General features: G+C 59.4%; 1 protein-coding gene across 2 annotated transcripts; it reads left to right on the forward strand.

Moving 5' to 3' along the window:
* Positions 1–263: 263 nt before the first annotated feature.
* Ss18l1 (SS18L1 subunit of BAF chromatin remodeling complex) lies at positions 264–25,839 on the forward strand. 2 transcript variants are annotated; one of them, XM_026407818.2, is made up of 11 exons: positions 264–393; positions 6,599–6,675; positions 7,231–7,315; positions 8,829–8,973; positions 9,355–9,552; positions 10,337–10,501; positions 10,835–10,936; positions 11,682–11,774; positions 17,470–17,589; positions 21,848–21,975; positions 24,403–25,839. In XM_026407818.2, the coding sequence occupies exons 1-11, from the start codon at positions 325–327 to the stop codon at positions 24,427–24,429; spliced, it is 1,209 nt and encodes a 402-aa protein (XP_026263603.1). In that variant the 5' UTR covers positions 264–324; the 3' UTR covers positions 24,430–25,839. The 2 variants fall into 2 exon arrangements, with proteins under 2 accessions (XP_026263603.1, XP_026263604.1); XM_026407819.2 differs by lacking the exon at positions 10,835–10,936.
* The last annotated feature ends 1,093 nt before the right edge of the window (positions 25,840–26,932 follow it).

Here is a 26,932-nt window from a genome sequence, read left to right on the forward strand (position 1 = left end):
GCGCCAGGCGGACGTGCGAGGCGGGCGGGGCGCGGCGGGCGGAACCACCGGCGCGGGGCGCGGGGGGCGGCGCGGCGGCAGCGAGCGGGCGCGGGGCGCTGGGCGGGCTCCGGGGGGCCTTGCGCGGAGCGCGGCCTGCGGCGGCGGCGGCGCTCGGAGAGGTAGCGCGGCGGGCTCCGGCGGTCGGCGGCAGCGGCGGGGCGGGCGAGCCCACGGCGCGGCGCCCCCCGCCCCGCCCGCGCTGCGGAGAATGGGCACCTCGGGCTGCCGGGCGCCGCAGGAGGATAGACCCCGGTGATCACCGGCTCTGCCCGCGCCACCACCATGTCCGTGGCCTTCGCGTCCGCGCGGCCGAGAGGCAAAGGAGAGGTCACGCAGCAAACCATTCAAAAGGTGGGCGGCGCAGGTCTGCGGGGTGTGGGCGGCGGGCGCGGGGCTAGGCGCGGGGCGCGAACAAAGCCGGGGCGCAGCCGGCTGGCCGCGAGACCCGACGGCGGCCCGGCGCCCCGCCGTCCGCAGTATCGCGCCTGGGAGCTGAGGGCCGACGGGGGCGCTCCCAGGAGAGCCCGCGCTGACTTTGCGGGGGCGCGCGTTCCCTTGGCTGGGGCGCGGGGCCACAGGGCCGGGTGGCCGCCGGGGTGCTGGCCCCGAGCGCGCTGCCGAGTCCGCAGAGCGCGCCTCCGGAGCTGTCTCGACCGACTGGGGCTCCACGCGCTCTGCTCGTAGCCCGGCGGCCGCTCCGCCCATAGCGCGCAACTTGGCGAGTGGAGAAGGGGCGCGCGGCGACGGCGAGGCAGCCGCTTTAGTAAGGTGCAGAGCGCCAGGCACAAAGGGACGGATCGGAGGTGTGAGTGCAGGTCCCGCGGCCCGCAGCCCTGAGCAGAGCGCGCGGCAGACCTGCGGGCCGGCGCGTCCCCGCCCTCTTTCCTGGTCAGTCCGCTTTCAGCGTCCTCGCCCAACCGAAACGGCAGATTTGCCCTACCGCCTTCTCGCCTGTTGGGGCCAAAGCTTTCTAGAGAAAGCCTTCTTACGGGCGGGGGCCACTTCCCTAAAAGCCGTTAGAAGAGTGTTCAGGCATTCCTGTTGGAGCTTGTCCGCGTCTTCTGTAGCTGCGTCGGTTCCTCTTTTGGACTCTGGTTCCATCTACAGCAGGATTCCTGGGTTCCTGTAAGCCTCTTCGGCCCCGGTGCGCTCGCCTTGCTGCCCTGCTCTCTTGGCGGAAGTGCCCTTGCTGTTGCTGTCTTTAGAAATGTAGTGGTTAAGTAACAAGTGGGGAGCCTGGCCCGCTCCAAGCAGAGGAGAAAACGTATGCCAAGAGCCGAAATGTAGGGTTGCAAGCGTGGCTTTTTTATTAGCAAACACTGCTGTAGCGCCATTGCATTCTAGGCACTGTTGGAAGATCTTTACATATCTTAACTAATTTAATTCTTCATGGAAGTCATTATCGTACCCATTTTATAGTGGAGCAAATTGAGACATACCAAGATTCAGGGGCTGCAGGGGGCTGCTGTTGCTGTGGCATCTGGCCAGGACTTTTGCCTGCCGGGAGGGTGGACCCCAGACTTGGAGGCACACATCAGCATCCCACAGGTCTCCTGGAGCCATGGCCTTCTGGAATTTAACAGTCTGTTCCTGGCTTCAATATTTATTCAGAAATTTGTACTTCACACTCCAGTCCCCATTTAGGCATCTCAGATTCTTCAGGCAACAGATTTTCCCAGCCAGGAAGTGGTGGAAACCAGAACAGCCCTGCCCCAGTGTACCTGTGCCCAGGTGTGGGATATAAGGGACATAGGTGAGAGGTGACAGTCTGGGTAGGGATGTGTGCCTAGGTTTGGATGATGATGGGAGAGGGCTTGGGAGCTGGGTCAGCAGTTGGTCTTCTGTGCTGTCCTCGGACTTGGAACTGCTATCACAAAGAACACAGGTGATCCAGTTGCAAAGGTATGTCTTCCTCTGTGAAGAGAGCTGCCCCCACAACTGTGAGTAGCCTGGGCACTTGAGCCTGCCATTAACATGGTGAGGTGTGCTGGGCAAAGTGGTGCACACCTATAATCCTAGCAGCTCAGGAGGCTGAAGCAGGAGATTTGCCAGTTCAAAGCCAGTCTCAGCAACTTAGCAAGCCCCTAAGCAACTCAGCAAGAACTTGTCTCTAAATAATTAAAAAAAAAAAAAATTAAATGGGGACTCTGGGTATGTAGCTCAGTAGCTAAGTGCCCCTGGGTTCAAGCCCTGGTTTCAAAAGAAAAGAAAAAAAAAATGGCAAAGTAGTGACTTCTAGGAGTGACAGCACTTCTTTCACTGTGATTAGACACCTCTCCTCTCCTCCACCCACCACTGAAGGGGAGCCCAGGAGCCTGTCTTTCCATCTCCAGAATGGGGTGCTCTGTCTGGGGTCCACCGTGGGGAGGGATCCAGGAGCCACTGGGGAACTGGCCTTTTGGCCTCTTTGTGTCTCCTCTTGGCACAGCCTTTGAACCTGAGTAGTGCACTGTGCACGTGGGGTGAAGCAGGGAAGGGTATTGTTCTCTGGGTGGGGACAGTCACAGCCGGGCCTCATCCCCTTGACCCAGTGCAGTGGGGCTTTGAGCCCTCTGGCTGGGTATTCCAAGGTGTCTGCTGGCCCACTGCCAGGGCCTCGGGAGCTCCTCCGCCCAGTGAGAGGGTGCATTTGGAGACAGACAGCACCACCCACCTCCCTGTGCTTATTTCCTTTCTAAGGCTGGTGGGCGTCCTGGTTGTGGGGAGCTGGGGCTGAAGGAGAGGGCAGCTTCTGGTCATGGCTGGTGAGGCTCACTCCCTGGTGGTCCCCTAGGAGCCCTCCTCAGGACTCTGGCCCTCTGCCCTGAGCCTGTTTCTAGGCCAGTGGGTCAGTGGCAGGCCACTTGCCTCTGAGCGCTTGGCGTCACAGGGAAGCTTCATTGGAACCCCTAATCAGCAGGCTGCAGAAATGCCTACTGCCCCTGGCAGTGCAGGAATAAAGGGTATCTACCCTTTAGTGACTTAGAGGCATGAATGTCCTATAAACCCTGTGCAGCTGGAAAGAGACAGAGCCTGGCTTTGGTGCCTGATCTGTGATGTGAAGGCAAGAGAAGGCAGAGGGTTGGAAAGGCCTGCTGTCCCACAGGTGGAAGGAAGGCTTCTGCCAAGCAGGCCCGGATGTGGACACAGGTGGAACTGAGGAGGGCGGCGGGCCAGCGTCCTGGGTTCACTTTCCTGTTGCACTGAGACCGTCCACACATGGGCTTTCTAGGCCTGGGTTTTCTCGTTTTGAAAACGAATCCAAAGTGACCTAGTGAGCTGTGTTTGTGGCTAAAGTGTCATCGTGACTGCCTTCACCCTTTTCACTGAGCTCTGGATGCGTAGAGGAGGGGCCAGAATGCAGCAGTGGCAGTTGGCAAGAGAGCTGAGGACTCCGTTCCTCGTGATAGGCCCCAGGCAGGAGGCACTGCCTGTGCACCCTGCGTGTGTAAGTGTGAGCTGTTTGGAACTCTCACGCCTAACTCCCGTCTCTGCCGTGGGTAAATGTGGACGGTGTCGGGTTCCTTCAGTGGTCTGCAGTGCTCTTACAGAAGTCCCCCGGGCTGGGTCTCCTCCTCAGGGTTCCGTGATCCTGCCTTGAAAATCCTTGTCCATTAGGTCAGGCTCCTCCATCACCCCTCTGGAGTCCCTCAGCTAGATCGGTGACTCTGGAACCCTCCGCCAGGGCCAGGTCCTCACGCCCACAGGGTTCTCCTCTGGGGGCTCACTGCCCTCCTGGGGTCTCCTCTGCAATGCCATCGCCCTGCCAGAAGTCTCCCCCTCCGGTCTCCATCCCTCTGCAGTCTCCAGTTGGGTCGCCCCTCTCGGGAGCCCCACGTCCCTGTCATCGCATCGCTTTTCCGTCAGTCTTGTTTCTCTCCTAGGGGTGCTTTCATTCTGAAGACACGTCCTTCAACTCAGAAGACACCTGGACTTTTTGTTTGTCTGTGTTAGTCGTAGCTGGACACCATACCTTGATTTATTTCTATGTGCTGCTGAGGATCGGACCCAGGGCCTCACACGTGCGAGGCGGACGCTCTACCACTGAGCTCCAGCCCAGCCCCTTGAATGGTTTTTGATTCCCAGGAGTTCTTTGGCCCTTGGCTTCCAACTCCTGCAGGCTGCTGCCTCTCAGCCTCCAAATAGGCCTCATTCCTTCTGGGGCAGCAGGTGTGGTGGGGCTCAACTGTACTCCAGCCAGGCGTGTGCTGGGGGCTCTGCTGGGAGGTGCTCTCTGCTCTCAGGAGTCCAGCATCTTTCCTCCCAGGCTGGACATCTTATCTCCTGCCAAGAGGGCCCCAGTGCTCTGGGGTCAGGGGTGAGTAGGTCCTGAGCCTCCTTGGCCTTTGCCCACGTGGCTCTGTGCAGCGGGTCAGATCCCGCTTGGATCAGCACCCTGGCTCTGCGGTTCTCCCCCCAGCTGCTCTCTGTGCCCTGTTCTGGGCCTCCTGCGTTTCTTCTTCTCTTGTCCCTTACTCTGTGGGCAGATCTGGGAGAGTCTGGCGCTCAGCCTGCATCCTGCCCCTTTCCTACAAGGATTCCTAACTTACGGGAGCTGTGGCTCTGTGTGCTGCTTCTAAACCATCCCGAGAGCTGCCCAGTGTCTCCTTGTGTGAGAGCGAGCTGTGAAGCATCTCTGTGGCGGGCAGTGTCCCATCCTGTGGTTGTACCATAATCCTCACAGCGACCACCTAGCATTTCTCCACTTGAGCTACTGTGGGTGGCCCAGGTGGCTTCGCAGCATCCATTAGTGTCCTCGGAGAGAATCCTGCCTGGGAGTGGGTAACCAGGAGTTGGATGCTGGGATCAAAACAAGAAATCCCAGGGCTTCTTTCTTTAATCAGTCTGGAGAAGGACAGGAGTGCCCTCTTCCGTGTGTTTAGCTGCCCCCACCTGCACACAGGCGAGCTCTGTGGCAGCTGCTGGCTGGCAGCGCCCCCCAGTGGTTCCCTGTTTCAGGACCGCTCCGCCGCTGAGCTGGGCTAGGCATCTTGTCACAGTGGGGCGGACCGCTACAGGAAGTAGAGGGGCAGAGGTGGGGCAGGCCTGTGGTTCCAGGGGTGTAGCAGGCCGGGCAGGAGGGTCACAAGTTCAAGGCAGCCTGGGTAACTTAGACCCTAAGCAACTTAGCAAGAGACTGGGGATGTAGTTCAGGGGCAGAGGCCCTGGGTTCAATTCCTGATACAAAAAAAAAAAAAAAAAAAATTGTGGAGGGAGGGCGTTGAAACTTAGAGAACTGTAGGCTGCGCTCGCCCTCCAGGCGGCATAGCCGGTGCCCCGGGAGCTAGACCCCAAGGACAGACTTCAGGGACCCGCATTGGAGGGTGGAGGAAAAGGTAGGCAGCCCTGAGGGACAGTGGGCAGGTGGGCGTCTCTTCCCCTTGCTGTTAGGGCTCCGCCTGACGATGGGGGCTGAGGTGGCTGTGTGTTTGGTGGAGACGGAAAACATCAGGCTCAGGGTTTGAGGCAGGGTCTTGCCACAGTGATGAAGTGGCCTTGAACTCACAACCTCCGTCTCCTGAGTCACTAGGATCACAGATATGGGCCTCTGTGCCTGTCTGTCCTTCCTTCTTCTTGAGAGTGGAGAGGAGGAGAGGCCTCCGGGGATGAGGAGGCACAGGTGCCATGCACTCTGTCCCGTGGAGGGCATGGTCCCTCCAGGTAGGGAATGGCTCACGTGGCAGTGTGCCGTGGTTCCCACAGCTCCCTTCCTCTTTGTCCCACCCGCCGTGGCCACCCCCTGGGCCTCCCTAGCCATCCTTGTGCTGCCCCCAAGTAGCCACCTGGGAATAGGGGCTCTCATGTGACCTCCATGCCCACAAACCGGTGTGGTTCCCCCTGCCCACAGACACCTTCATACCCAGGCTCCTGTCCCCACTGCCTCGTCCTCTCTGCTGGATAGGCACACACCAGGACAGTGAGGCAGCCCAGTGCTCCTCAGAGGCCTCTGGGCACACCACCTGGGCAGGGACAGGCTCCAGAACCTGCTTCTGACCAGTCCCTGCAGGACTGATGCTGCTGTGTGGAGCGTGCCTGGGGGGCAGGCCTGGCCTTCCTGACCCTGGCACTGTGCACCCTCGCTGAGAGCCCTGCCCGGCTCCGGATGCCCACGCCTGCCTTTCCGTGGCCTGGGTCTCGGCCTGGGTTTCAGGTCCTGAGTCGGTGCGCATCACACACCTACGCCGTGCGAGGCCGACGGGGTTCCCTGCCGGGTGCAGGCCCGTCCGTCCCACCACAGCTCATGTGGCACTCAGGTGGCGCAGACCCGAGGGGTGAGGCTGCGGGTCAGTGGCCACAGTTGTGTGTCCTGTTCAGCTCCTTCGTCCTGCCTGCCTCCTGCCCCCCGCAGGGGTGAGGGCCTGGGCTGGTGGTGTGAGCCTTCCTGTCACACGGGTGGTACGCCTGTTGGGGTCCGCTGTGCTTTGAGCCCCGTCACGCCCTGCAGGTGGGGCTCCGAGGCACCCCGCGGGGTCCTGCACCCTGTGGTGAACTAGCTAGGCTTGCTGGGCGGATGCCCTGTGGCTGCCCCGAGGAAGCCTTGGTGCCCAGGCCCCGTTCACACCCACGTCTGCTGCAGATGCTGGACGAGAACCACCACCTGATCCAGTGCATCCTGGACTACCAGAGCAAGGGCAAGACGGCGGAGTGCACCCAGTGAGTGTGGGGGGGTCAGGGAGCCCGGGCCTACCTAGCTGTGGACACACCAGGGCTGCCCTGGCCTTCCATGACCTGGCACCTCCCGCCGAGTGTGCCTGTGGGTTACCGGGCTCAGTGGGGGGGCTCAAGTCCCCCACATGTGATGAGTGTATGGGGATGGGACCCCGGGTGTGACGTGGGAGAGCCTGGGATCCCTGTCACTTCTGTGTCCTCTGGGGTGCTCGGGCAGCTGGCTGTGGAGTTAGCCCCACGCTGGGCCACTGCCTGCTCTGTCCCCTGTGGCCTCTGCCTCCTGGAGCCAGTCCCCCACCTGCACTCTCTGAAGAGACCCAGCACCGCTTCCTCCTGGGGCGGGAGCCTGCTCAGCGCTGGGCTGGGTCCACTTCCTGCCTGCCCGGCTGGACCCCCAGCGCTGCCGCCTGTCTGTTTCTGACCAGGCCGTGGGGCCCGTGCCTGGTGTCCTCTGGGGCCAGGGTCCTGGCAGGGTTTAGCTAGAGGTCCCAGCTCCTGGTTAAACCTGCCTCTGCCTCACTCGCGTGTCCCCCCCCACAGGTACCAGCAGATCCTGCACCGGAACCTGGTCTACCTGGCCACCATAGCTGACTCCAACCAGAACATGCAGTCGCTGCTGCCCGCCGTGAGTGCCAGGCACGGGGGCCAGGGCTCCCCACTTACCGCCAGGAGCCACACACTGCCTAGGTCCAGGTTCCCAGCGTGTCACCTCCAGTAGGAAGGTGACCTGAGGGACCACATCTTGGGGAGGCAGGCGTTGGGCCTGGGGCTGTGGTGTGAACCTCTCTGTCACACTGGTGGTAGACCTGCCGGCGGAGGACAGGTCCCTCCCGTTGGGGAGGGTGACTCGACCCCCAGCAGGCAACTGGGAGGGTGGCGGCCGGTGTCTGAGCACTGGAGTGCGGTCCCTCTGGGCCTGCTGGGCCCTTCCTTGACTTTTGGGGCTCTGACTCGGCCTTGCCCAGTGTGACTCCTCTGTCCAGCGTCAGCCATCAGGAGCGGTGCACGTGCCACGCTGTGACTGGAAGCAGAGCTTAACCAGGAAAACCCCCAGTGCCACAGATACTCTAGATGTCAGTCTCAGTGTTTGGCTTTTTTGAGGGGGTGGTGTTTGTCCACGGAATAGAACACGGGTCCTCTACACTGAGCCACATTTTTATTTTTTATTTTGAGATGGGGCCTTGCTGGATTCCTGAGGCTGGCCTCAAACTTGTGATCCTCCTGCCTCAGCCTCCTGAGTTGCTAGGATTACAGGCGTGGGCCACTGTGCCTGGACTGATTTGGTTTTAAAAATGTCTTCCCTAAATTGAATTTTCACTGTGAGGTGCGACCGCTTTGGCCTCTTCCATGCTGGGAAAGTGCAGCCAGGGAAGTAGCAGGCTCGCGTTGACGGGTGCCATGGCCCCAGAACGGCTCACTTCCCAGTGCCCTGGTTCCCCTGGAAAGTGGTGGCATTAGAACTGCTCAGGCATGTTTTGTAAGTCCAGAATGTTAGGCGGCCTTGGTCGGCCTGTCGGGGTTCCTCTCCCAGTAGGTGCCAGCAGAGCCTGCTGGAGGCTTCCGTTTGGGGCCAGGTGTAGACAGTGTCTGTGCAAACATTTGGGGCCGCAGGTTGATCTAGATGTGGGAGTGACGGTCCAGGGGGGTCTCCTGTCTCCTGTACATCCCACCTCCCTGCTGCATACTGTGATCAGAGGTGGGCTTGGGGGAATAAAGAATGAGAGAGGAGAGGGCACTTGTAGAAGGAGTGCAGGGAACAGCAGTGAGCCAGCTGGTGCGAAGGCCCTGGGGCACAAAATGGGGAGGGCTGTGGACACTGAGGTGCTTGTCAGACGATCCTGAGAAGGATCTGGGGGGCCAGCAAAGGGGTTCCCTGTCGTCCCAGCAAGGGGACCAGTTTTTGAACACCCAAGTGTGTGTGGACAGGCTGGGCTCTTGTTTACACTGTGTTGTCTCCACTAGGCCTGAGATGTTGGGGCCTAGTCACCACCACTGTGCTGCAGAGCGTGACAGTGGCTGTAGGTCTCGGACATTGAACAGATGGCCATGGATGCAGTGAAAGTTCTGTGGGCCACCAAATCCCAGGTGGCTGTTGGTGGCTCTTAGTTAGCCATCCTCCCAACCTTCTGTCACTGCAGCCGCCGACCCAGAACATGAACCTGGGCCCCGGAGCACTGAGCCAGAGCGGTTCCAGCCAGGGCCTGCACCCCCAAGGCAGCCTCAGCGACGCCATCAGCACAGGCCTGCCCCCGGCCTCCCTCATGCAGGGCCAGATCGGCAATGGTGAGCAGGTTTGCAGGGGACATTCCCAGTACCACGGTCCCTGAGACAGCCACAGGGGCAGCTGCCACGGTGGGGCCCCCGCAGCCTGCAGGGCTGGGCTCGGTGTCCCTGGCTCCCGCGTCCTGGAGTCACCGGCCCGGGGAGCAGAGCTCCAGACCCCACCATGCGCACATGGTCACACGATGCCCACTTCGAATGCAGAGTGCGGTTCCAGTGGGCACCCAGTGGGAGTGGAGCCCGGCTGCCTGGAGAGGGACCCGCTCGTCACGTGCGCACGTGCTTGACCTGGGGCTGACCTGGGTTAGTCGCCTCCCTCCCCAGAGCTGCCCAGAGGAGACGGAGGTGCTCACTGGCCCCGTCCCTGATGCCCGCCCTCCACAGGTCCCAGTCACGTGTCCATGCAGCAGACGGTGCAGAGCACCCTGCCCACCACTTCCATGAGCATGTCTGGCAGTGGCCACGGCTCGGGACCTGGTTACAGCCACTCGGGACCTGCCTCTCAGAGCGTCCCGATGCAGGGCCAGGGCGCCATCAGCAACTACGTGTCTCGGACCAACATCAACATGCAGTCCAACCCAGGTGCTCACCGCGGGCCGGCTCCTGGCACTGGGAGTGTGTGCAGGCCGTGCCTGTGGGTCCCGGGGTCACCCATGTACTGGGCTCAGGGAAGGAGAGGATCAGCAGGGCTGGCTGCCTCCCCCAGGCCTCCACAGGGCCAAGCCAGTGGCATGCAATGATGGTGACTCTGGGCTGCTTCTCGGGGGGCCCTGGGTGGGGGGGTGGGCAGCATGGCCTGGGCCTGGGAGCCCCATGGGCTCTGTGGAGTGGCTCCCGGTGCAGGATGTTCCCTGGGTTACAAACGCTAGTCTGGAGCTTATTACAGAACAGGACGTGAAATGCCTCCCAAGTTTGTTAATCACGTGCTAAAATTTAACTTGGAAGTATTGACTCCAACAAAACGTATCAGGACAGACCCCCCCTTCTTCTCCAACGTGGTGCTAGAAACCTTAAAACGGTGGCTCCTGCCTGTCTCTCTGGAGCTGCCCCGCACCTCTGAGCAGGACGAGTGTGACAGGCCAACAGGCGGGTCAGTCGGGGTGCTCAGGGGACAGGGTGACTCAGGACCTGCCCAGGGACAGGGAAGGTCAGGACTGCTTGGGCTAGGGTTTGCAGAGAGCTGGGGGGCCAGGGTGTATTGCCGTGGGAGCCCCGTCCTCCTGCCCAGAGGCACGTGTAGACCAGCACCCAGCCCTGGGCCCTGACCCTGCGCTGGGAGGCATGCCTTGGGGTCCGGGTGACATGGGGGTGGGAGGTCAGGGGCTGGCCTGGGCTTCCCAGGTGACTCGGGGTCTCTGTCACACAGTCTCCATGATGCACCAGCAGGCGGCCACATCCCACTACAGCTCTGCGCAGGGCGGGAGCCAGCACTACCAGGGCCAGTCGTCCATGGCCATGATGGGCCAGGGCGGCCAGGGCAGCAGCATGATGGGGCAGCGGCCCATGGCGCCCTACCGGCCCTCCCAGCAAGGTGAGGCCCTCAGGGGAGCATGCACCCAGGACCCCTGCTCCCGCGTTTCCCCACCTGTGCATGAGCGAGGACACGGGGCCTGCTGAGGGTCCGCGTGTTCTGGAGGTGACCTGGTGTGGGGCTGTGGTCCTCTGGGCCACGGGGGAGGGGCAGCTGGTGGCAGTTACAGACGCAAGACCCAGAGCCTTGCTGGGGCGGGAGGAGGGCAGGCCTGGTGGCTGCGGTCCTGGCCCCGGGTGAGTTCTTGGTGGTGGGCCCTGCTGCCCATCTGGGTCCTGGCTGCAAGGACAGCTGCCCCACGCGGGGTGGGTCCTGAGCGTGTGTTGCCTGCAGGCTCTGCGCAGCAGTACCTGGGCCAGGAGGAGTACTACAGCGAGCCCTACGGGCACAGCCAGGCCGCCTCGGAGCCCCTGAGCCAGCAGTACTACCCCGAGGGTGAGGCCCGAGCACGGGGGCAGGACGCAGGCTCAGCCGTGGAATCTGAGCCGGGAGGGCCTGTCTGCCACAGACGGAGCCTGAGACGGCCTCGGGGGGCTGGCAGGCCGGCACAGCACCCGCCACTTGTCACCTCTGATTGTCCATTTAGATCATCCCAGGATTTGAGAAGGTAGCATTTAAATTGGTCTTAAAAAATGCCTAGGTTTGGGAAGACAAAGACAGGACTCCCTAGAGGACAGCCGGGTGGGCTGCCCAGTGAGCCTGGGCGTGAGGCAGGTGCCCTCCTGCTGGGAAATGGGTGGTAGGTGCTCACCGAGGCCAGCCAGGGGCAGGCTGTGTCCCTGTCGTCATGGTGCCACACAGCACCCTGCCCAGAAGCCCCAAGAGCCATGCAGGGCCAGAGGAGAGCAGCTGGTGCTCCCGCAGCCAGCTGTGACAGACTGGACCTGGCCTCTCAGTGGCCCCGGGGTGTGGGAAGTGACGCCTGCGTTTTGTTGGTTTGTTTTTGACTCTGGAGCTACGTCCCAGCACGTCTCCCTCTCATCCTGATGGCTGAGGCTGCCCTGGACTTGTCATCCCCCGAGTTGCTGGGGTCGGGTGTGGCCACCTGGGGAATCAGGCCCTTGACCCGCTCTGCCATGTCCCTGGCCTGGCCCGACTGTCCTTTCCTGGGCTCGCACGTCTGCCCCAGGACCGAGAGGCAGCGTGCAGCCTGCCCACAGCCGATGCCCGTCTCTTGCAGGCCACAGTGACTATGCCTACCAGCAGTCGTCCTACTCGGAGCAGAGCTACGAGCGCTCCTTTGAGGAGTCCACGCAGCACTACTATGAGGGGGGTAAGCAGCCCTGAGCGGGGACGCTACGCCCCTGAGAGCAGCAGTGCTGCCCGGGGCCGCCCTGGACCCAGATACACGGTGGCACAGAGCTGCGAGAACCTTCTCCTAGAAGATGCGGGTGTTCCGCCAGGTGCCGGGTCCTGCCTGCCTGATGTGTTGGGATATGGGAGAGCTTCGGCTGGACACTGGGGGTGCTGGGGACAAACCTGCCGTGCAGTCCAGCTGTCCAGTGTGTGGCCTGGGAGCTGCTCTCAGCCTCCTCCATCAGAGCCACCCAGCAGGGACCGAGGCACCTAAAGCCCTCATGAGCCAGGCTGGGAGTGTGCGGGATGGGGTGGCATGGTCAGGTCTGGCCCAGCATTTCTCCAGAGCTCTGCTGACCGGGTCAGACACGTCTTGAGCCAGGCGCTTGCAGCCCTGCACAGAGCGCCGTGGCCACGCCACCTGTCAGGTGAAGGTGAGGTGGCGGATGATGGGAGCTTGCTCTCAGGCAGACAGCCCTGGCCTTCCCACTTCATGGTGTGAATGTGCCCGCCCTGGCCACCAGTGGCCCATCGCTGAAGGTGCCTTGGGGAGAGAGCTGCGCGGTCAGATCCCCTGCGGGTGAGCGCAGCCCCCGAGTGCCCTCAGCTCACAGGCCTGCGGGGCCTCTGCTGCCGAGTTCCAGGCTTCCTGGTGCAGACGTTGGTGGTGGGAACGGCAGGGCTATGACGGGCCGGGTGAGGGAGAGCAAGAAACAGGTGGCTTGCCTAGGCCACGCTCGGGGTGCGTTCCTTACGTGCGTTTGTGGTAAATAGGCCACAGACGACACTTACCATGCAGCCCTGTTCAGACAGCCTGCCCAGTGGCTGCGCACATTCATAGTGACGTGCAGCACCATGCCGCCCACACACACAGGACTTCCCACACCTGACACCAAGACTGTCCCCACTGAACGCTAGCCCTGCCCCCCCAGCCCCCCGACCCACCTTTCTGCCTGGGGCCTCCCGTGACCAGCTCGCCACACCCCACTGGTGTCCTCAGCTTCCTTGTGGTAGCGGGGCCAGGTGGCCCTTTCTGAAGGCCCGTGGTGTGCTTCCTCTGCCCTCCTCTGTTCCCGACACTTGGCCTGTGCTTTGGCTGTCATTGATGGTGTGTGGTGAAGGTGGCAGGCTGCACCTGTGTCCCTGCTCTCCACCCTCGAGAGGGCCTGGAGGTGGGACTGTGGCTCACGCGGCAGTTGTGCCTGGCTTCTCCAGGGACCCGCACACTGCTTTCCACAAAGCAATTCTGGTTTTTAGTTACACGTGGCAAAATATTTTAGAAGATTTGAAAACAGGGAAAGTCCTCCAGAAGGCTGGTGGCAGGCCACCTGCCAGGACCCAGTGAGCGTCCTGGGCTGCTCCACCTTCTTGCACCGCCAAGCCCACCCTGCTTGTCCTGAGGGGTGGGTCTGGCCCCCAGGCTTTCCACCTGCAGACACTGGCCTGCTGGCCCCACCTGGTGCTGAGGCAGGTTCCCAGGACGGGCCGTCCAGGCTGCGGGGTCAGGAAGCTGCAGAGGAACACAGACCCAGAGGGTGGCCCCTCAGGGTCTGCAGGGACAGTCGCGCACGGGCACCTCGATGGCCCTGGCAGCCGCACAAGCAGTTCACGCCAGAATAGACACCAGCGGACATGCCCCACCTCCTGGGAGCTTCTCAGGACTCGTCCTGCCTAGGGCCCTGGGCAGTTTTCTGTGGGCTGGCGTCTGTGGCCAGCATGAACGGGTCTGAGGGCCTTAGGAGCTGACGGAGTAAAGGCAGGACCACCAGACGTGGGAGGACCTGGCTCTGTCGGGCAGCACAGAGTGAGTCTGCATGAGGGACATCCCTCCCGGAGGAGCCCCATCTAGAAAGGATGGTGGGCCAGCGCTGGTCTGGGAGAGGCTGCATGTGGGTGCCGCAGCCAGGGACCTTCACGGCCCCCTCTTTCCATAGAAACAGCCGTCTGGAAGCAGGCAGGCCCACGGGCTGCGTGCACTTGTTGGGGCTATTTTTCTGAGAATTGGATCTATAGATGTTCTGCTGTTGAGCGAATGAGCTAATAGGTCCCGACCTGCTGTGAAGAAACCACCCACATGCACACCCACGTCATACCTCTTGTTGTGCACCATAAAGATACATACTTGGGTTTGGTTTTTTTAGCAGTACTGGGGATGGAACCTAGGGGTGCTCTACCATTGAGCCACTCCCCAGTCTTTTATTTTTTATTTTTATTTTTATTTTGAGGCAGTCTTGCTAAGTTTCCCAGGCTGGCCTTGAACTTGAGGTACTCTTGCCTCAGCCTCCCAGGTCATTGGGATTACAGGTGTGCATCACTGTGCCACTGTGTTTTTCTTTTTTTAAATTATTGTATTATTATTATTTTATATTTCCAGTTTTCCTCCCAGCTTTATTAAGGTGTAATTGACAAAGGTGGATATAATGCCAGCATGGTGGCAGATGGCTTGGCTCTCTCCTGGATTGAGAAGAGCTGTGTTCCGTTCTTCTCATTAGACTGCAGCATGAGGAAATTGTGCAAAGGGACTGTGGTCTGTCTCGCCCCACAGCAGTGCGTTGTGAGGTCCTGGGTGGGGTGAGAAGTGGAGTGCTCTTTTGAGGACTGGGGTATAGGTCTTGCCCCCTTCGGGTGCAGAGCAGCCCCTGGAAGTCAGAGGCCAACATAAAGAATTTCCACAGGAACCTTGTGGGTCATAGACACTGACCATCAAGGACCAGAGGTGGGAGGGCTGGGGTGGGCCGAGTGAGCTGGGTAGGAGTGTGACACCATAGAGTGCTGACCGGAGGATTCGGGTACAGTGGGCTTGGCACTGTGGTGAGCTTGCGGCAGCACAGCCCGCACAGAGCGAGTCCCTCCTGAGTGCCCCTGGGCACGACCCTGGAAGAGGTGCTCCCTATGAACTGCAGAGGCCAGGCACAGAGCAGACAAGAGGGAGGACAGGACTGTGCTCAGCCACGCTGCCTCAGCACACCCCAGGCAGCCGGGAAAGGATCCGAGACACCAGTGAGAACAGTTGGCGGAGGGGGCAGCGCGGCAGGAGTGGAGTGCCCTCTGTCCCTCTCCGAGGTGGGCCCCTGTTTGGTTTTACGTTTCTGAATCATGAGAGTGAATTTGCTTATTTAGAGATTAGAGTCGGAAGTGTCAAATGTTGGCTGTCAACCAGGACGGGAGGACCCTAGCTGTACAGTCATCCACACCATCTGCGCTTCCTGGAGTCCCAAGAGCCCCTGGTGTGTCCTCTTGGGTGTTGCTCAGGACCCTGCCAAGTGTGACTGACACGTCCCCTAGGAGTGGGGGTTCAGACTGGCAGCATCCCAGCAGCAGCAGAGCGCACCCCATGCTGCATTTCTGCTTCCAGAACTCATTAATACGTCCCTTGTTTGTGCCTCCACGCCCTGACCGTGTGTTAGTAAGCTGAGCGTGTATACTGGCCAGGGCTGGCCTCTCCTTCCACTGTACGTAGTGCTGCCCTTTATCCCTCATGACCACATCACAGGAGGCTGCGGATTCCTAGACAGAGAGCTGGGAGCAGGAGAGGTGGAGCGTGTGTGTGCCTGGTGGCACGGAGGCCGGGCCAAGGCTGTCCAGCTCTGCTGAGGCCCCATCCACGCGCCTGCTGTCAGACACCTGACATTTGTGCTTGCTCCTCCCAGATCCCCGGAGGTTTTCCAGGTGCACAAGAGCAGGCACCCAGGAATAGCTCCTTTACCTGTCATTTCATGAAGAGTAAAAATGGGGCCAGAACTCATTAATAGTGCAGCTGGCCAAACCCCAGGCCCCTGAGGAGCCTGCTGAGGCTCTGGTGAGTCCTGAAGTGCTGGACTGAACTGAGTCCTCTGGCTCCCTGGAGTTGCCTCGCCTGCCCTCGGCTTGCTGGAGCCAGCTCGGTGTTGAGGAGGACCCTGGGTTAAGAGCTCAAGCTAGGCGCTCGGACGGCGGGCGGACCATGGGATGGACGCAGATGGCTTTCTAGAAGTCTGTTACTAGGACTCAGTTTCAAAGGACTTAACTTTTGCAGGTCCTAGAAAAGTCGTCACCCATAGCCAGGCGGGTAGCAGGAGCACAGGCTGCTCGGATCTCACCCTCGGCCCCTGGGTACCGCCCTGTATTTCCAGGGCACATTTTCATAAGAACAGCCATTCCTTTTGGGCGTGTTCTGGGTCCCAGAAGTGCACCTGTCTCCCAGTCCCTGCCCCAGCCTCTGTCCCCTCCTGGACCTGGAATTGGGCCACGCAGATGTGGTCCCACACAAATGAAAGCAGGAGGCAGGACGTGGTCTAGACACCTCCTGGGGGAGGCGTCCCTGCCTGGAGCCGACTCTGACCTGCTGGCCCTGCAGTGGGCGCCTCAGACCTCCAGGAAGACGTGGGGAGACTGCAGCTCGTCAGTGCCCTCTGAGCTTGGCGAGGCTGCCTGCACACGTGTGCCACTTCACTACTTGATGTCTCTGAAATGAAAAGGCCTTGGCGTGGGCACAGCCAGGAGTCGGATTTTGGAAACAGGCACAAGTGTTTTCTCTGAAGGAAGAGGAAGTGAGAGCCGGCGCCCTCTTGCCTTCTGCCCACCTGCTGGCGGCGGCAGCCTGTGGGAAGCCTCTGCCCGCATGCACTGGGGGGAAGTAGGAACTTGGTCCCCAGGATCAGCTGTGGCCTCAGCCTGATGTCCCCAAAGCCCTGGAGCCCATTGGGCCCAGTAGGGGTGTGAACTTCAGCTGACTGCATCTTGACCTGAGGGACGTGTCCAGGCGACCCTCTGCCATGAGCCTCCTGGGCATCACACTGCATGTCCCTAGGAGAAGGCAGTGGCCTGGAGACAGGATACAGGTGTCCCCGCCCCTCCCAGAGGCCCTGCTGTGGCTAGTGGCTCAGGACGAGGGCCTGTGGGTCTGAATGCCCATCTTCCAAGTGAGGCCACTGCGTCCATTTCGCCACCTGCAGAGTGGGGACGACGGCAGTGCTCACTGCACAGGGTGGTCCAGGAGACTGCTGGAGCTCTCTTGTGACCCGCTTGGCCATCCCTGGCTTGGTAGCCATTTCTCAGTACCTGGGCTGCCCCGCTGTCTGAAAACCCGAGGGAAGGTGCATGCCTGCAGGCGGCTGTACTGGGCTCTGCTGGCCTCCCTGCGCCATTTCCTGGGCCTTCCAGACATGGTTCTCTGCCCGCTCTCCTTGCCAGGGGCCTTCACAGCCAAGGTGCCTTTGGTCAGTGCTGTGGTGTCCTTCTCGCTTCCAGCTGCCGCTGGTGCTGTGCTTGTGGGCTGTCCAGTCTCCCGGGCATTCGGTGGCAAGGGACCATCATCCAGCCACCTAAAGCAACAGGAACCCATTGCTCTGGAGGCTTGAAGGCAGAGGCTGGGGGTCAGCAGGGCACGTCCCATGAGAAGCCACTGGCCGCCCCCTCCGTCTTTGGCATGGAGAAGCATGGCTCCATCACATGGCTTCATCCACACGGCTGTGTCCAGGGCGCCTTCCAGTTAGGTCTGCAAGGCCCTGGTTTCTCTCAGGACTCGGCCTGTCTTGTGGGGCCCAGCGCATCCCAGGGCGTTGGCGTTGGCCAGTGGCCGCGCCGGCCATGTAGCTCTTTGTCAAGAGGAGATGTAGACTTCGAACATGTGGATGGCCTGCCTGGGCCTGCTGCTGGCCACCGGTGGTGAGCGCATGCCCTTCTCTCTGCAGGGAACTCCCAGTACAGCCAGCAGCAGGCTGGGTACCAGCAGGGCACCGCCCAGCCGCAGACCTACTCCCAGCAGCAGTACCCCAACCAGCAGAGCTACCCTGGGCAGCAGCAGGCCTACGGTAAGAGGGCGTTCCCCGGAGGGCCCGCCCTGCACCCCAGGTGGGCACACGCCTGCTTAGGGCCTCATTCTGGAGCAGCTCCAGGTCTCCAGGACAGTGGCCATGATGGTGCAGGGCGACCTGCGCCCGGCCAGGGCCTGCGGTGACCTGACGTGGCAGCCACCACTGGGAAACCAGCGCTTGCTCCCGGGGCCAGACTCCTGGTCCCTGGTGTCCTTCCCCGGGGGCCAGACCCGCCCTGGGGACCAGACTCCTGGTCCCTGGTGTCCTTCCTCGGGGTCCAGACCCACCCTGGGGACCAGACTCCTGGTCCCTGGTGTCCTTCCCCGGGGCCAGACCCACCCTGTGTCCAGACTCCTGGTCCCTGGTGTCCTTCCCCGGGGGCCAGACCCGCCCTGGGGACCAGACTCCTGGTCCCTGGTGTCCTTCCCCGGGGGCCAGACCCACCCTGCGTCCAGACTCCTGGTCCCTGGTGTCCTTCCCCGGGGTCCAGACCCGCCCTGCGTCCAGACTCCTGGTCCCTGGTGTCCTTCCCCGGGACCAGACCCACCCTGCGTCCAGACTCCTGGTCCCTGGTGTCCTTCCCCGGGGCCAGACCCGCCCTGTGTCCAGACTCCTGGTCCCTGGTGTCCTTCCCCGGGGGCCAGACCCGCCCTGTGTCCAGACTCCTGGTCCCTGGTGTCCTTCCCCGGGGTCCAGATCCGCCCTGGGGACCAGACTCCTGGTCCCTGGTGTCCTTCCCCGGGACCAGACCCACCCTGTGTCCAGACTCCTGGTCCCTGGTGTCCTTCCCCGGGGTCCAGACCCACCCTGTGTCCAGACTCCTGGTCCCTGGTGTCCTTCCCCGGGGGCCAGACCCGCCCTGCGTCCAGACTCCTGGTCCCTGGTGTCCTTCCCCGGGGGCCAGACCCGCCCTGCGTCCAGACTCCTGGTCCCTGGTGTCCTTCCCCGGGGGCCAGACCCGCCCTGTGTCCAGACTCCTGGTCCCTGGTGTCCTTCCCCGGGGTCCAGACCCGCCCTGTGTCCAGACTCCTGGTCCCTGGTGTCCTTCCCCGGGGTCCAGACCCGCCCTGGGGACCAGACTCCTGGTCCCTGGTGTCCTTCCCCGGGGCCAGACCCACCCTGCGTCCAGACTCCTGGTCCCTGGTGTCCTTCCCCGGGACCAGACCCACCCTGTGTCCAGACTCCTGGTCCCTGGTGTCCTTCCCTGGGGTCCAGACCCGCCCTGGGGACCAGACTCCTGGTCCCTGGTGTCCTTCCTCGGGGTCCAGACCCACCCTGGGGACCAGACTCCTGGTCCCTGGTGTCCTTCCCCGGGGCCAGACCCACCCTGTGTCCAGACTCCTGGTCCCTGGTGTCCTTCCCCGGGGTCCAGACCCGCCCTGGGGACCAGACTCCTGGTCCCTGGTGTCCTTCCCCGGGGCCAGACCCACCCTGCGTCCAGACTCCTGGTCCCTGGTGTCCTTCCCCGGGACCAGACCCACCCTGTGTCCAGACTCCTGGTCCCTGGTGTCCTTCCCCGGGGTCCAGACCCGCCCTGGGGACCAGACTCCTGGTCCCTGGTGTCCTTCCTCGGGGTCCAGACCCACCCTGGGGACCAGACTCCTGGTCCCTGGTGTCCTTCCCCGGGGCCAGACCCACCCTGTGTCCAGACTCCTGGTCCCTGGTGTCCTTCCCCGGGGGCCAGACCCACCCTGGGGACCAGACTCCTGGTCCCTGGTGTCCTTCCCCGGGGGCCAGACCCACCCTGCGTCCAGACTCCTGGTCCCTGGTGTCCTTCCCCGGGGTCCAGACCCGCCCTGCGTCCAGACTCCTGGTCCCTGGTGTCCTTCCCCGGGGGCCAGACCCACCCTGCGTCCAGACTCCTGGTCCCTGGTGTCCATCCTCTGTCCATGGGCTCCTCTGCTCTGGGTGTCACAGATGAACTCACCCCTGGACCGTCTTGGGCACACTGGCCAGGTGTGTGAGCATGCCTCACGGGGGTGTGCCGGCTTCCCCAGGTGAGACTAGGTCATGGGTGTGGAAGGAAGATCAGTGGGTCCCATCTCGCACAGCCAGTCCTCACACAGCTCGCCTGTGGCGATGTGGCCAGCTTGCCTGGCCCTGGTGGTGGTAGCCAGGTGCCTCCCTTGTTCATTCCTCCCTCCTTCCCTTCCTTCTGGGGAGTAGGTCAGTAAGCTCTGGTCAAGAGGGATCATCTTCACATGTTCTCTGGAATTCTGCAGGGAAATGTCCCTTGTCTGTCCACTCACCCCTCCAGGTGTGTTTTTAGGTCAGCATGCAGGTGGACGTTAACCTCCACATCGGGTCATGGTCTGGTACCATTGTACTTAGTGGTCGAATAGCCCTGGCTGTGGTCCCTATGCCCCCCTTTTTTTGAGGGGGGAGGGGTACTGGGGATAGAACTCAGGGGCACTCCACCCCTGAGCCACACCCCAGCCCTATGTTTTATTTTATTTAGAGACAGGGTCTCACTGACTTGCGTAGCACCCACTATTGCTGAGGCTGGCTTTGAACTCACGATCCTCCTGCCTCAGCCTCCCGAGCAGCTGGAATTACAGCTGTGTGCACTGCGCCTGGCCACTGTCCCTTTAGCATGTTTCACTTTTGGGGGGTTTTAAGCACCTCTGTGTAGCCCTACGGTCAGCCGCTTCTCCAGGGAGACCTGGTCCCTTTCATTGGAGCATAGTGGTAGACACTGGGCCCCGCGTGGGAGGGTGCTTTCCGCATCCACCTTGCTGGGCTTTCCCTGAGCCTGCCTGCAAGGGGGCAGGTTTCGTGGCAGGGCCAGAAGCACTTTTCACTCAAGAGCTTCTGCTCCCCACGAGAGGATCGCTAACTTGAGACCTAGCCAGGAAGTTCGCCGAGGCTGATCAAGTTCGCCGAGGTTGAACAACCTAACTCTGCTTTCAGGATCCATGGGGTGCACAGGAGTCAGAGGCCAGGGTAGTTCTCCCTTCAGCAGGAACAAGCTCAGTCTACCCAGGCCAGGTCTCAGCGGGGCCCTGGCCCCAGTCTGCCCGTGTCAGGGCCCTGTCCTGCCTGGCCCCTTGCCTACAGGTTGCACTTGGCCAGAGACCCAAACTGCAGGAAGCTCCCCTTGGGACTCCCCTGACCTGGGGGGCGCCTCCCTCTTCACCCTGCAGTCACTGGGTGACATCCCTGCAAGCTATCGGCATTTAAGGTACACAGAAAGGCTGCCCGTCCCCAGGTCAGAGCTGGCAGGCAGTGACCTCTGCTGGGGTTGCGGTGGCCATGCCTGTCATCCCAGTGACTCAGGAGGCTAGGCAGGAGGATCACAAGTTCCAGGCCTCCTCAGCAACCTGCTGAAACCCTGTCTCAAAAACAAAAAGTGGGGGGGGGAGGCTGGGGATAGAGCTCAGTGGTAAAGTGGCCCTGGATTCAATCCCTAGTCTCAGGACAGGAAAAAACACTAGTCCTCACAGGCCCCCACCCACCCAGAGAAGGAACCTCTCCACTTATTTATCCTTGGATCTGGGGGGGCATGGTCTCCCCCTGCTGAGCTCACTCCCCTGAGCCTAGGCCCTTGGTAACTGAAACAGAAACAGCCTCAGGGCCTGTGGTCAGGCAGGATTTTCTTCCCCTGGCGTAGCAGGCAGCCAGCTCCTGAGTCGTGGAGGAAGCTGTTCTGGCCAGTGGGTCTCAGCCTTCGCTGCACCTGAGTCGTCTGAGTGCCTTTTGAAAAGGAGCTGGGGCCGCTCAGACCCATTCTCGGGGTGGGCCCCGTGGGCAAGGTCCCCATGAAGCCCATAGGGTTCTGGGGGAGGAGGGAGCCGGACAGGACCCTTGGCCTTTATGACACGGCCAATTAAACAGCCTCTAGGACAAGCCTGGGGAGCTGGGCTCAGCGCAGTGGTGGAGTGCTGGCCTGGCACGCGCAAGGCCCTCGGTCAGTAAAAACACGGCCCGCCTTTATCGATTATTTCCAAAGCCTTCGACTTAGTTTTCACAGAAATGCTGGCCGTTTCTCCTCTGCTGCAAGCTTCCCCTGTTTCCTGTGATCTTTAAAGTACGAGTTGACAGTGTCCATCATTGTGACCTCAGCTGGTCTGGAACAGCGCGTGGGAGGAGGCCTTGTGGCCCATGTCAGGCAAGGGTGCAGGACTGGGTCTGGCCAGTAGTCCCATGGCCCTCTCTCCCCGTATTCGTGTTGAGGAAGAACAGGTCCCTGGTGTTTTGGAGATTCCAGAAGAGGGGTGAGCCAGTGCTGGTCCTCACAGAGCCTGTGTCTCCTCAGGGCCTGCCCAGAGTGCCCCCTCCCAGTACTCCAGCTACCAGCAAGGACAAGGCCAGCAGTACGGGGGCTACCGAGCATCGCAGACGGGACCCTCTGCCCAGCAGCAGCGGCCTTATGGCTATGAGCAGGCAAGTTACCTGGGCGCCTCGAGGCCCGCCCCCCTGACCCCCGCCCCCTGCCAGGGCTGTGGAGATGACAGTCATGAAGAATGCTGAGGTAGCCTTGATTGGTCCCAGGTTCCTTTAATGATCACCTCTGCCTCGGCTCCGAGGCACACACCCATAGCTACTTTGAAGGCTGCAGCAGGAGGGTCGCAGGTTCAGACCTGCCTGGCAACATAGTGAGACCCTGTCTCGAAATGAACAGGGCTGGGCCGGGCTTGAGGCTCAGCAGTAGAGCGCCTGCCTCGCAGGCGTGAGGGCCTGGGTTTGATCTTCAACACCACATAAAAATAAATTTAAAAAAATAAAGATATTGTGTCCATCTACAACTAAAAATATTTTTAAAATGAAATAAAAAGGGCTGGGGATATAGCTCACTGCTAAAGCACTCCTGCATTCCGTCCCCAGTACCAAGAAAAGGTCTCTGCTGGTGTGCTCACCTCGACAGACAGCTGGCCTCTGCACCCTAGACTGACCGTTAGGTTCTCCTTCGCTCCATCAGTTCTGCAGGTTTTCACTGTGCACCTGGCAGGTTGGGGCCTCTGCCAGGTGGGTGAGGCGGGCAGTGACAGGACCCTATGCTGCGGGCAAAGACAGCTCACTCAGGAGGCAGCACACAGTTGGTGGCACCCACTACTGTCCTGGGAGCAGGTCGAGAAGGGCAGCAGGTGGGTGGACAGGAACCCTGTCTGCCAAGGGGACAGTTGGTCAGGAGCCAAGGAAGACCATTCTTGGTGGGCAAGAATGAGGACTTCTGCAGCAATAAGGCCTGTGTGGCCAGAACCCGGGCACAGCAAGAGCCTGGGAAGAGGTGGTGGTGAGACTGGGGTCGGGGCTTGGGGTAGGGCGCTCGCCTGGCGTGCGGGAGGCTTGGGGCTCGATCCTCAGCACCCCATAGAAGTAAACAAACCAGTGAATACCTAAGTAAAGAGGTGATGGGGACAGGCTGCAGGGCGTAGGGCTTCACGGGCCTCACAAGGAGTCGCCCTTTGCGACTGCAAGGACAGGGTCTGTGTGCCTGAAGCACTGAAGGGACAAGCACCCTCCCGGATGAGAAGAGCCAGGCTCAGGGAGAGGACGTGCAAAAGTCCTGGGGAATGGCGGATTTGTTGTGTTGTAGACAGCAGGGAAAAGGCCGGGTAGCTGCAGTGTGGAACAGTAGAGGGAGATGTGTGTCTCAGACATTTATTTGGAGCTTCCTTTGAAGACAATCCTTAGCAAAAGGTGACTCTCCACAGTGACGTGTAGGTAGCAGGCGTCAGTGACCTCACACAGCTAGTGAAATTCCAAAGCACCATGTTATGGTTGTTTTCCTTGGATAACTGAGTGGCTAAGAGGGTGTTTTCTTTCTTTCTTTCTTTCTTTTTTAATATTTACTTTTTAGTCATAGTTGGACACAATACCTTCATTTTATTTATTTTTATGTGGTGCTGAGGATCAAACTCAGGGCCTCGCACGTGCTAGGTGAGCGCTCTACCCCTGAGCCCCAGCCCCAAATTTCTTAAGTGCTTCTCATCCTGCTTCTGAAAGGGTGAACCGATCTGAAGTCTGATTGTGAGCACGGGGTAAAGCCAGCCGTGTGACCATCAGGGCAGAGTCCCTAAAGGAGCAGACCACTGGACATGGGGGACCGTGGTCCAGAGTGCCCTCTGAGCGCTCTGGGTGCAGCATGCTGGCCCTGCATGCAGACAGGCTCTGGGGTTGGCCTCTGGGTGTGCACTGGGAGCCGCCGGTGGAATCCAGGAGGCAGCTACCTGCCCCTGATGCAAAACTGGAATCACTAGGAAATAACAAGTGAACGTTCTCATCTCGTGATAGGCCGACTGGAAGACTTGTAGTCTTATGCCTGCCTCAGAGAAGAGAGCAATAGCATTTTGGGGAAAGTGTCATCTAGCTCCCAGGATCCTGATTTGTGTATCTGGGAGATACACGGCCAGCTGCAGGCTGTGGGATCCTGCCGTGGGCTGTGGTGGGCTGTGGGCTGGAGGGATCTGTGGGGCCGTGATGCACTCTGCAGGCCTCTGGCTGGATGCCAGTGCACCCAGAGGCTGCCAGGTGTCACTGGGGAAGGATCAGCTCTGCTTGAGAAGCCCTGGGCTGGACTTGGATTGTGCTGAGGCATTCAGGCTGCCCAGCTCTTTGAGTGGCCTGAACGCTGCTGTTCTCTCAGCTGACCAGGCCAGATGGGCTTTCCTGTGTGCCTGAATGTTGGCTGGGGTGGGCCTGGCCTTGCTTTTGAGTGCCGACCCTCCTACTCAGCACCATGTCTTGGGCCTGGGGACATAGCTCAGTTGGTAGAGTGCTTGCCTGGCATGCACAGAGCCCTGAGTTCAATCCCTAGCACCACAAAAAAAAAAAAAAAAAAAAACACCTCTAAGTCTTGATTTCTTTTAGGGCCAGTACGGAAACTACCAGCAATGAAGGACCCATGTTCTTGTTGGAGCCTGGTGGGAGTGTGTCTGGGCGCTGGACAGCTGTGGTGGTTCTGATGAACTGTGCCGTGTTGCTGGCCCCTCGCCCAGCGCCGTGCCTGCATGTGAACGTGCCCGCCTTATGCTGGGTACGAAGCCACCTGCACCTCTGGCGCAAGACAGCACTGTGCCGGGACCTGGGGTGCCGTGTGTGGTGTTGTATGTCAGTGCGATGGAGCAGTTGTCCCATTTCTGTCCCCCACCCTCTTTTCCGTGTTCCTAGCTAGTTTTGGGGGTCATCTCATCCTCAGTGTTCTGTGCCTGGCGATGGGACATAGCTGAAAGGTGCCACGGTCCTCTTGTTCACGTGAGCAAGCTGGGTCTGCTCCCTCCCGTTGGGTGTGCTGTGGCCGGAGCAGCTCCTGCTCTGGCCACTGCCTGCTGTGGCCGGAGCAGCTCCTGCTCTGGCCACTGCCTGCTGCCCTCGGCCCCCGTCGCCTCCGGAGCCCAGCAGTGCTGGGCCCTGTGTGTGGGCCCGTTTCTGTTTGGTGTGACAAGGATGCACAGCTTCACCTGCAGGAACCAGACCCTCCACTGCCTCGCCCCTCGCCGGCTGTTTTCCAGAAGGATATTGTCCTGTGTTAAAGGTGAAGAGGACAGCGACTGTATTCCAAATAAAGGAGCCCGAGGGCAGTGTGTGGTCAGCCTGCCCAGGGAGAGTCGTGTCAGGCAGGGGCAGTTCTCTGCCAGCAGGGCAGTCGGAAAGGGCCTAGCTTTGGCCTTTGTTCATCTTATGTCTTTTCTAGGATTCGAATATTTAATATGCCCAGTCTTAAACTCGAGGAATTTAAAGTATTTATACCAAATCTCCCAGCGCTTGGCAAGCTGTTCATTTTGTGTCATTTCTCCCAGGACTGACCTGTTCTGATCTCCAAGCAGGCGTTTCTTTCCTTTTAGGGATATCTAAGATCTGCATCCTGTTTTTGAAAAGAGCCCCAGTAACTTCCCTGTGTCCTTCTGAATGAAAAGTAAAGGTTTTATATGATGAAAAGTGAGTGACTCTTACATCACTAGGACATTCAACCCCATTTATCTTCTGTGCAAATATCAAGACGGCACACTTGGAAAATCATGGCCAAAGGAAAAAGCCTGCGCTTCCACCTGTAGGAGCACGGACCCTTGATCAGCCTTTACCTGGGTGATAACGACCACTGTATTTACCGTGAATCCTTTTTTTAAAAAGAAATATTTGTATAAATGCTGATGTATTTCCAAAAATGACTCAGAAAATACAAAGATTTTCCAGTGCTTGAGATGTTAGGCCTACTAAAGACAATGTTTTCTTTAATCAATTTTATGTTTTAAAAGTTTATCTACTTTTTTCTTTCTTTCTTTTTCTTTTTTCTTCTTCTTCTCTCCCCCCCCCCCCCCCCCCGTACTGGGGATTTAACCCAGGGCAGCTGTACCACTGAGTACTCCCCAACCCTTATTTTATTTATTTATTTATTTTTTTGAGACAGGATCTCACTAAATTGCTCAGGCTGGCTTCAAACTTGCCATCCTCCTGCCTCAGCTTCCTGAGTAGCTGGGATTACAGCAAAAGTTAATTCTTTGGTCCAGAGTTGAGTACTTCAGAATTTACAGGACATATTTGTTTATTTATTGATTTTTCACTTTCACTATTTTTGCTGCAGTTAATCCTGGCAGTCCTGCTGGGAACTATGGAGGTACTGTTGCCATTAATAGAGAAGAACCAAGGCTCAGATGGAAGGACTTTTCTCTTTTGACTGTCATTCCTGTTCTAGGACATTTTCCACTCTCCTATGAGAACATGGGCATTTCAGTATTTATGTTATAGGCATAGGGTTTTTAAAAAAGAAATCCTTAACACTGATAAGGGCTTAAAAATATCATGCCCATATTAAATTACAGAAATGAGAGTTCTTAAATGTTAAATCACAGAGGCACTGGCTATTTCATTTAGGGGTCATCTCTTGATTTTGTTCCTTTCTGGAAATTTTTATAGAAGTGATTTGCAAACTCAGCTGGGGACTGCTTGAAAATGTTGGACACGTCAGGTAACCGTGAAGATAGTTCCATCCCCGTGTGTGTGCGGTGTGGGTGTTTTTGTTTGTTTTTTGTAGTTGTAGGTGGACAGCATGTCTTTATTTTATTTCTTTATTTTTATGCGGTGTTGAGGATCCAGCCCAGGGCCTCACACATGCTAGGCAAGCGCTCCACCACTGAGCTACAGCCCCAGCCCCCAGCGCCCCCCCCCCCCCGTTTTTCTAAGGATCGTGTCAATGTTTTTTGAAAGAGGAGGATACTTTAAAAACTTATTACCCCAAAACTTCAATCTGGAATGTCTTACATTAAGAATTTCTTGAATGTTGTGTATATATTTTAAAAAGCACTTTGTGAAATAGTTTGTACATTTATTTCCTAATTTATACATGATTTTCAGTGTTAATATATTTATTGATTAATAACAGAATGTTTATTTAATGTTTGTC

Source organism: Urocitellus parryii, chromosome 6, assembly GCF_045843805.1.
Source record: "Urocitellus parryii isolate mUroPar1 chromosome 6, mUroPar1.hap1, whole genome shotgun sequence".
Classification (NCBI taxonomy): Eukaryota; Metazoa; Chordata; class Mammalia; order Rodentia; family Sciuridae; genus Urocitellus; species Urocitellus parryii.

Coding starts and splice junctions, on each gene's coding strand:
- Ss18l1 (XM_026407818.2), top strand. CDS start 325: ATGTCCGTGGCCTTCGCGTCCGCGCGGCCGAGAGGCAAAGGAGAGGTC. Junction 11,775..17,469: donor GCAGCACTACTATGAGGGGG/GTAAGCAGCCCT, acceptor TTCTCTCTGCAG/GGAACTCCCAGTACAGCCAG. Junction 21,976..24,402: donor GGCCTTATGGCTATGAGCAG/GCAAGTTACCTG, acceptor GATTTCTTTTAG/GGCCAGTACGGAAACTACCA.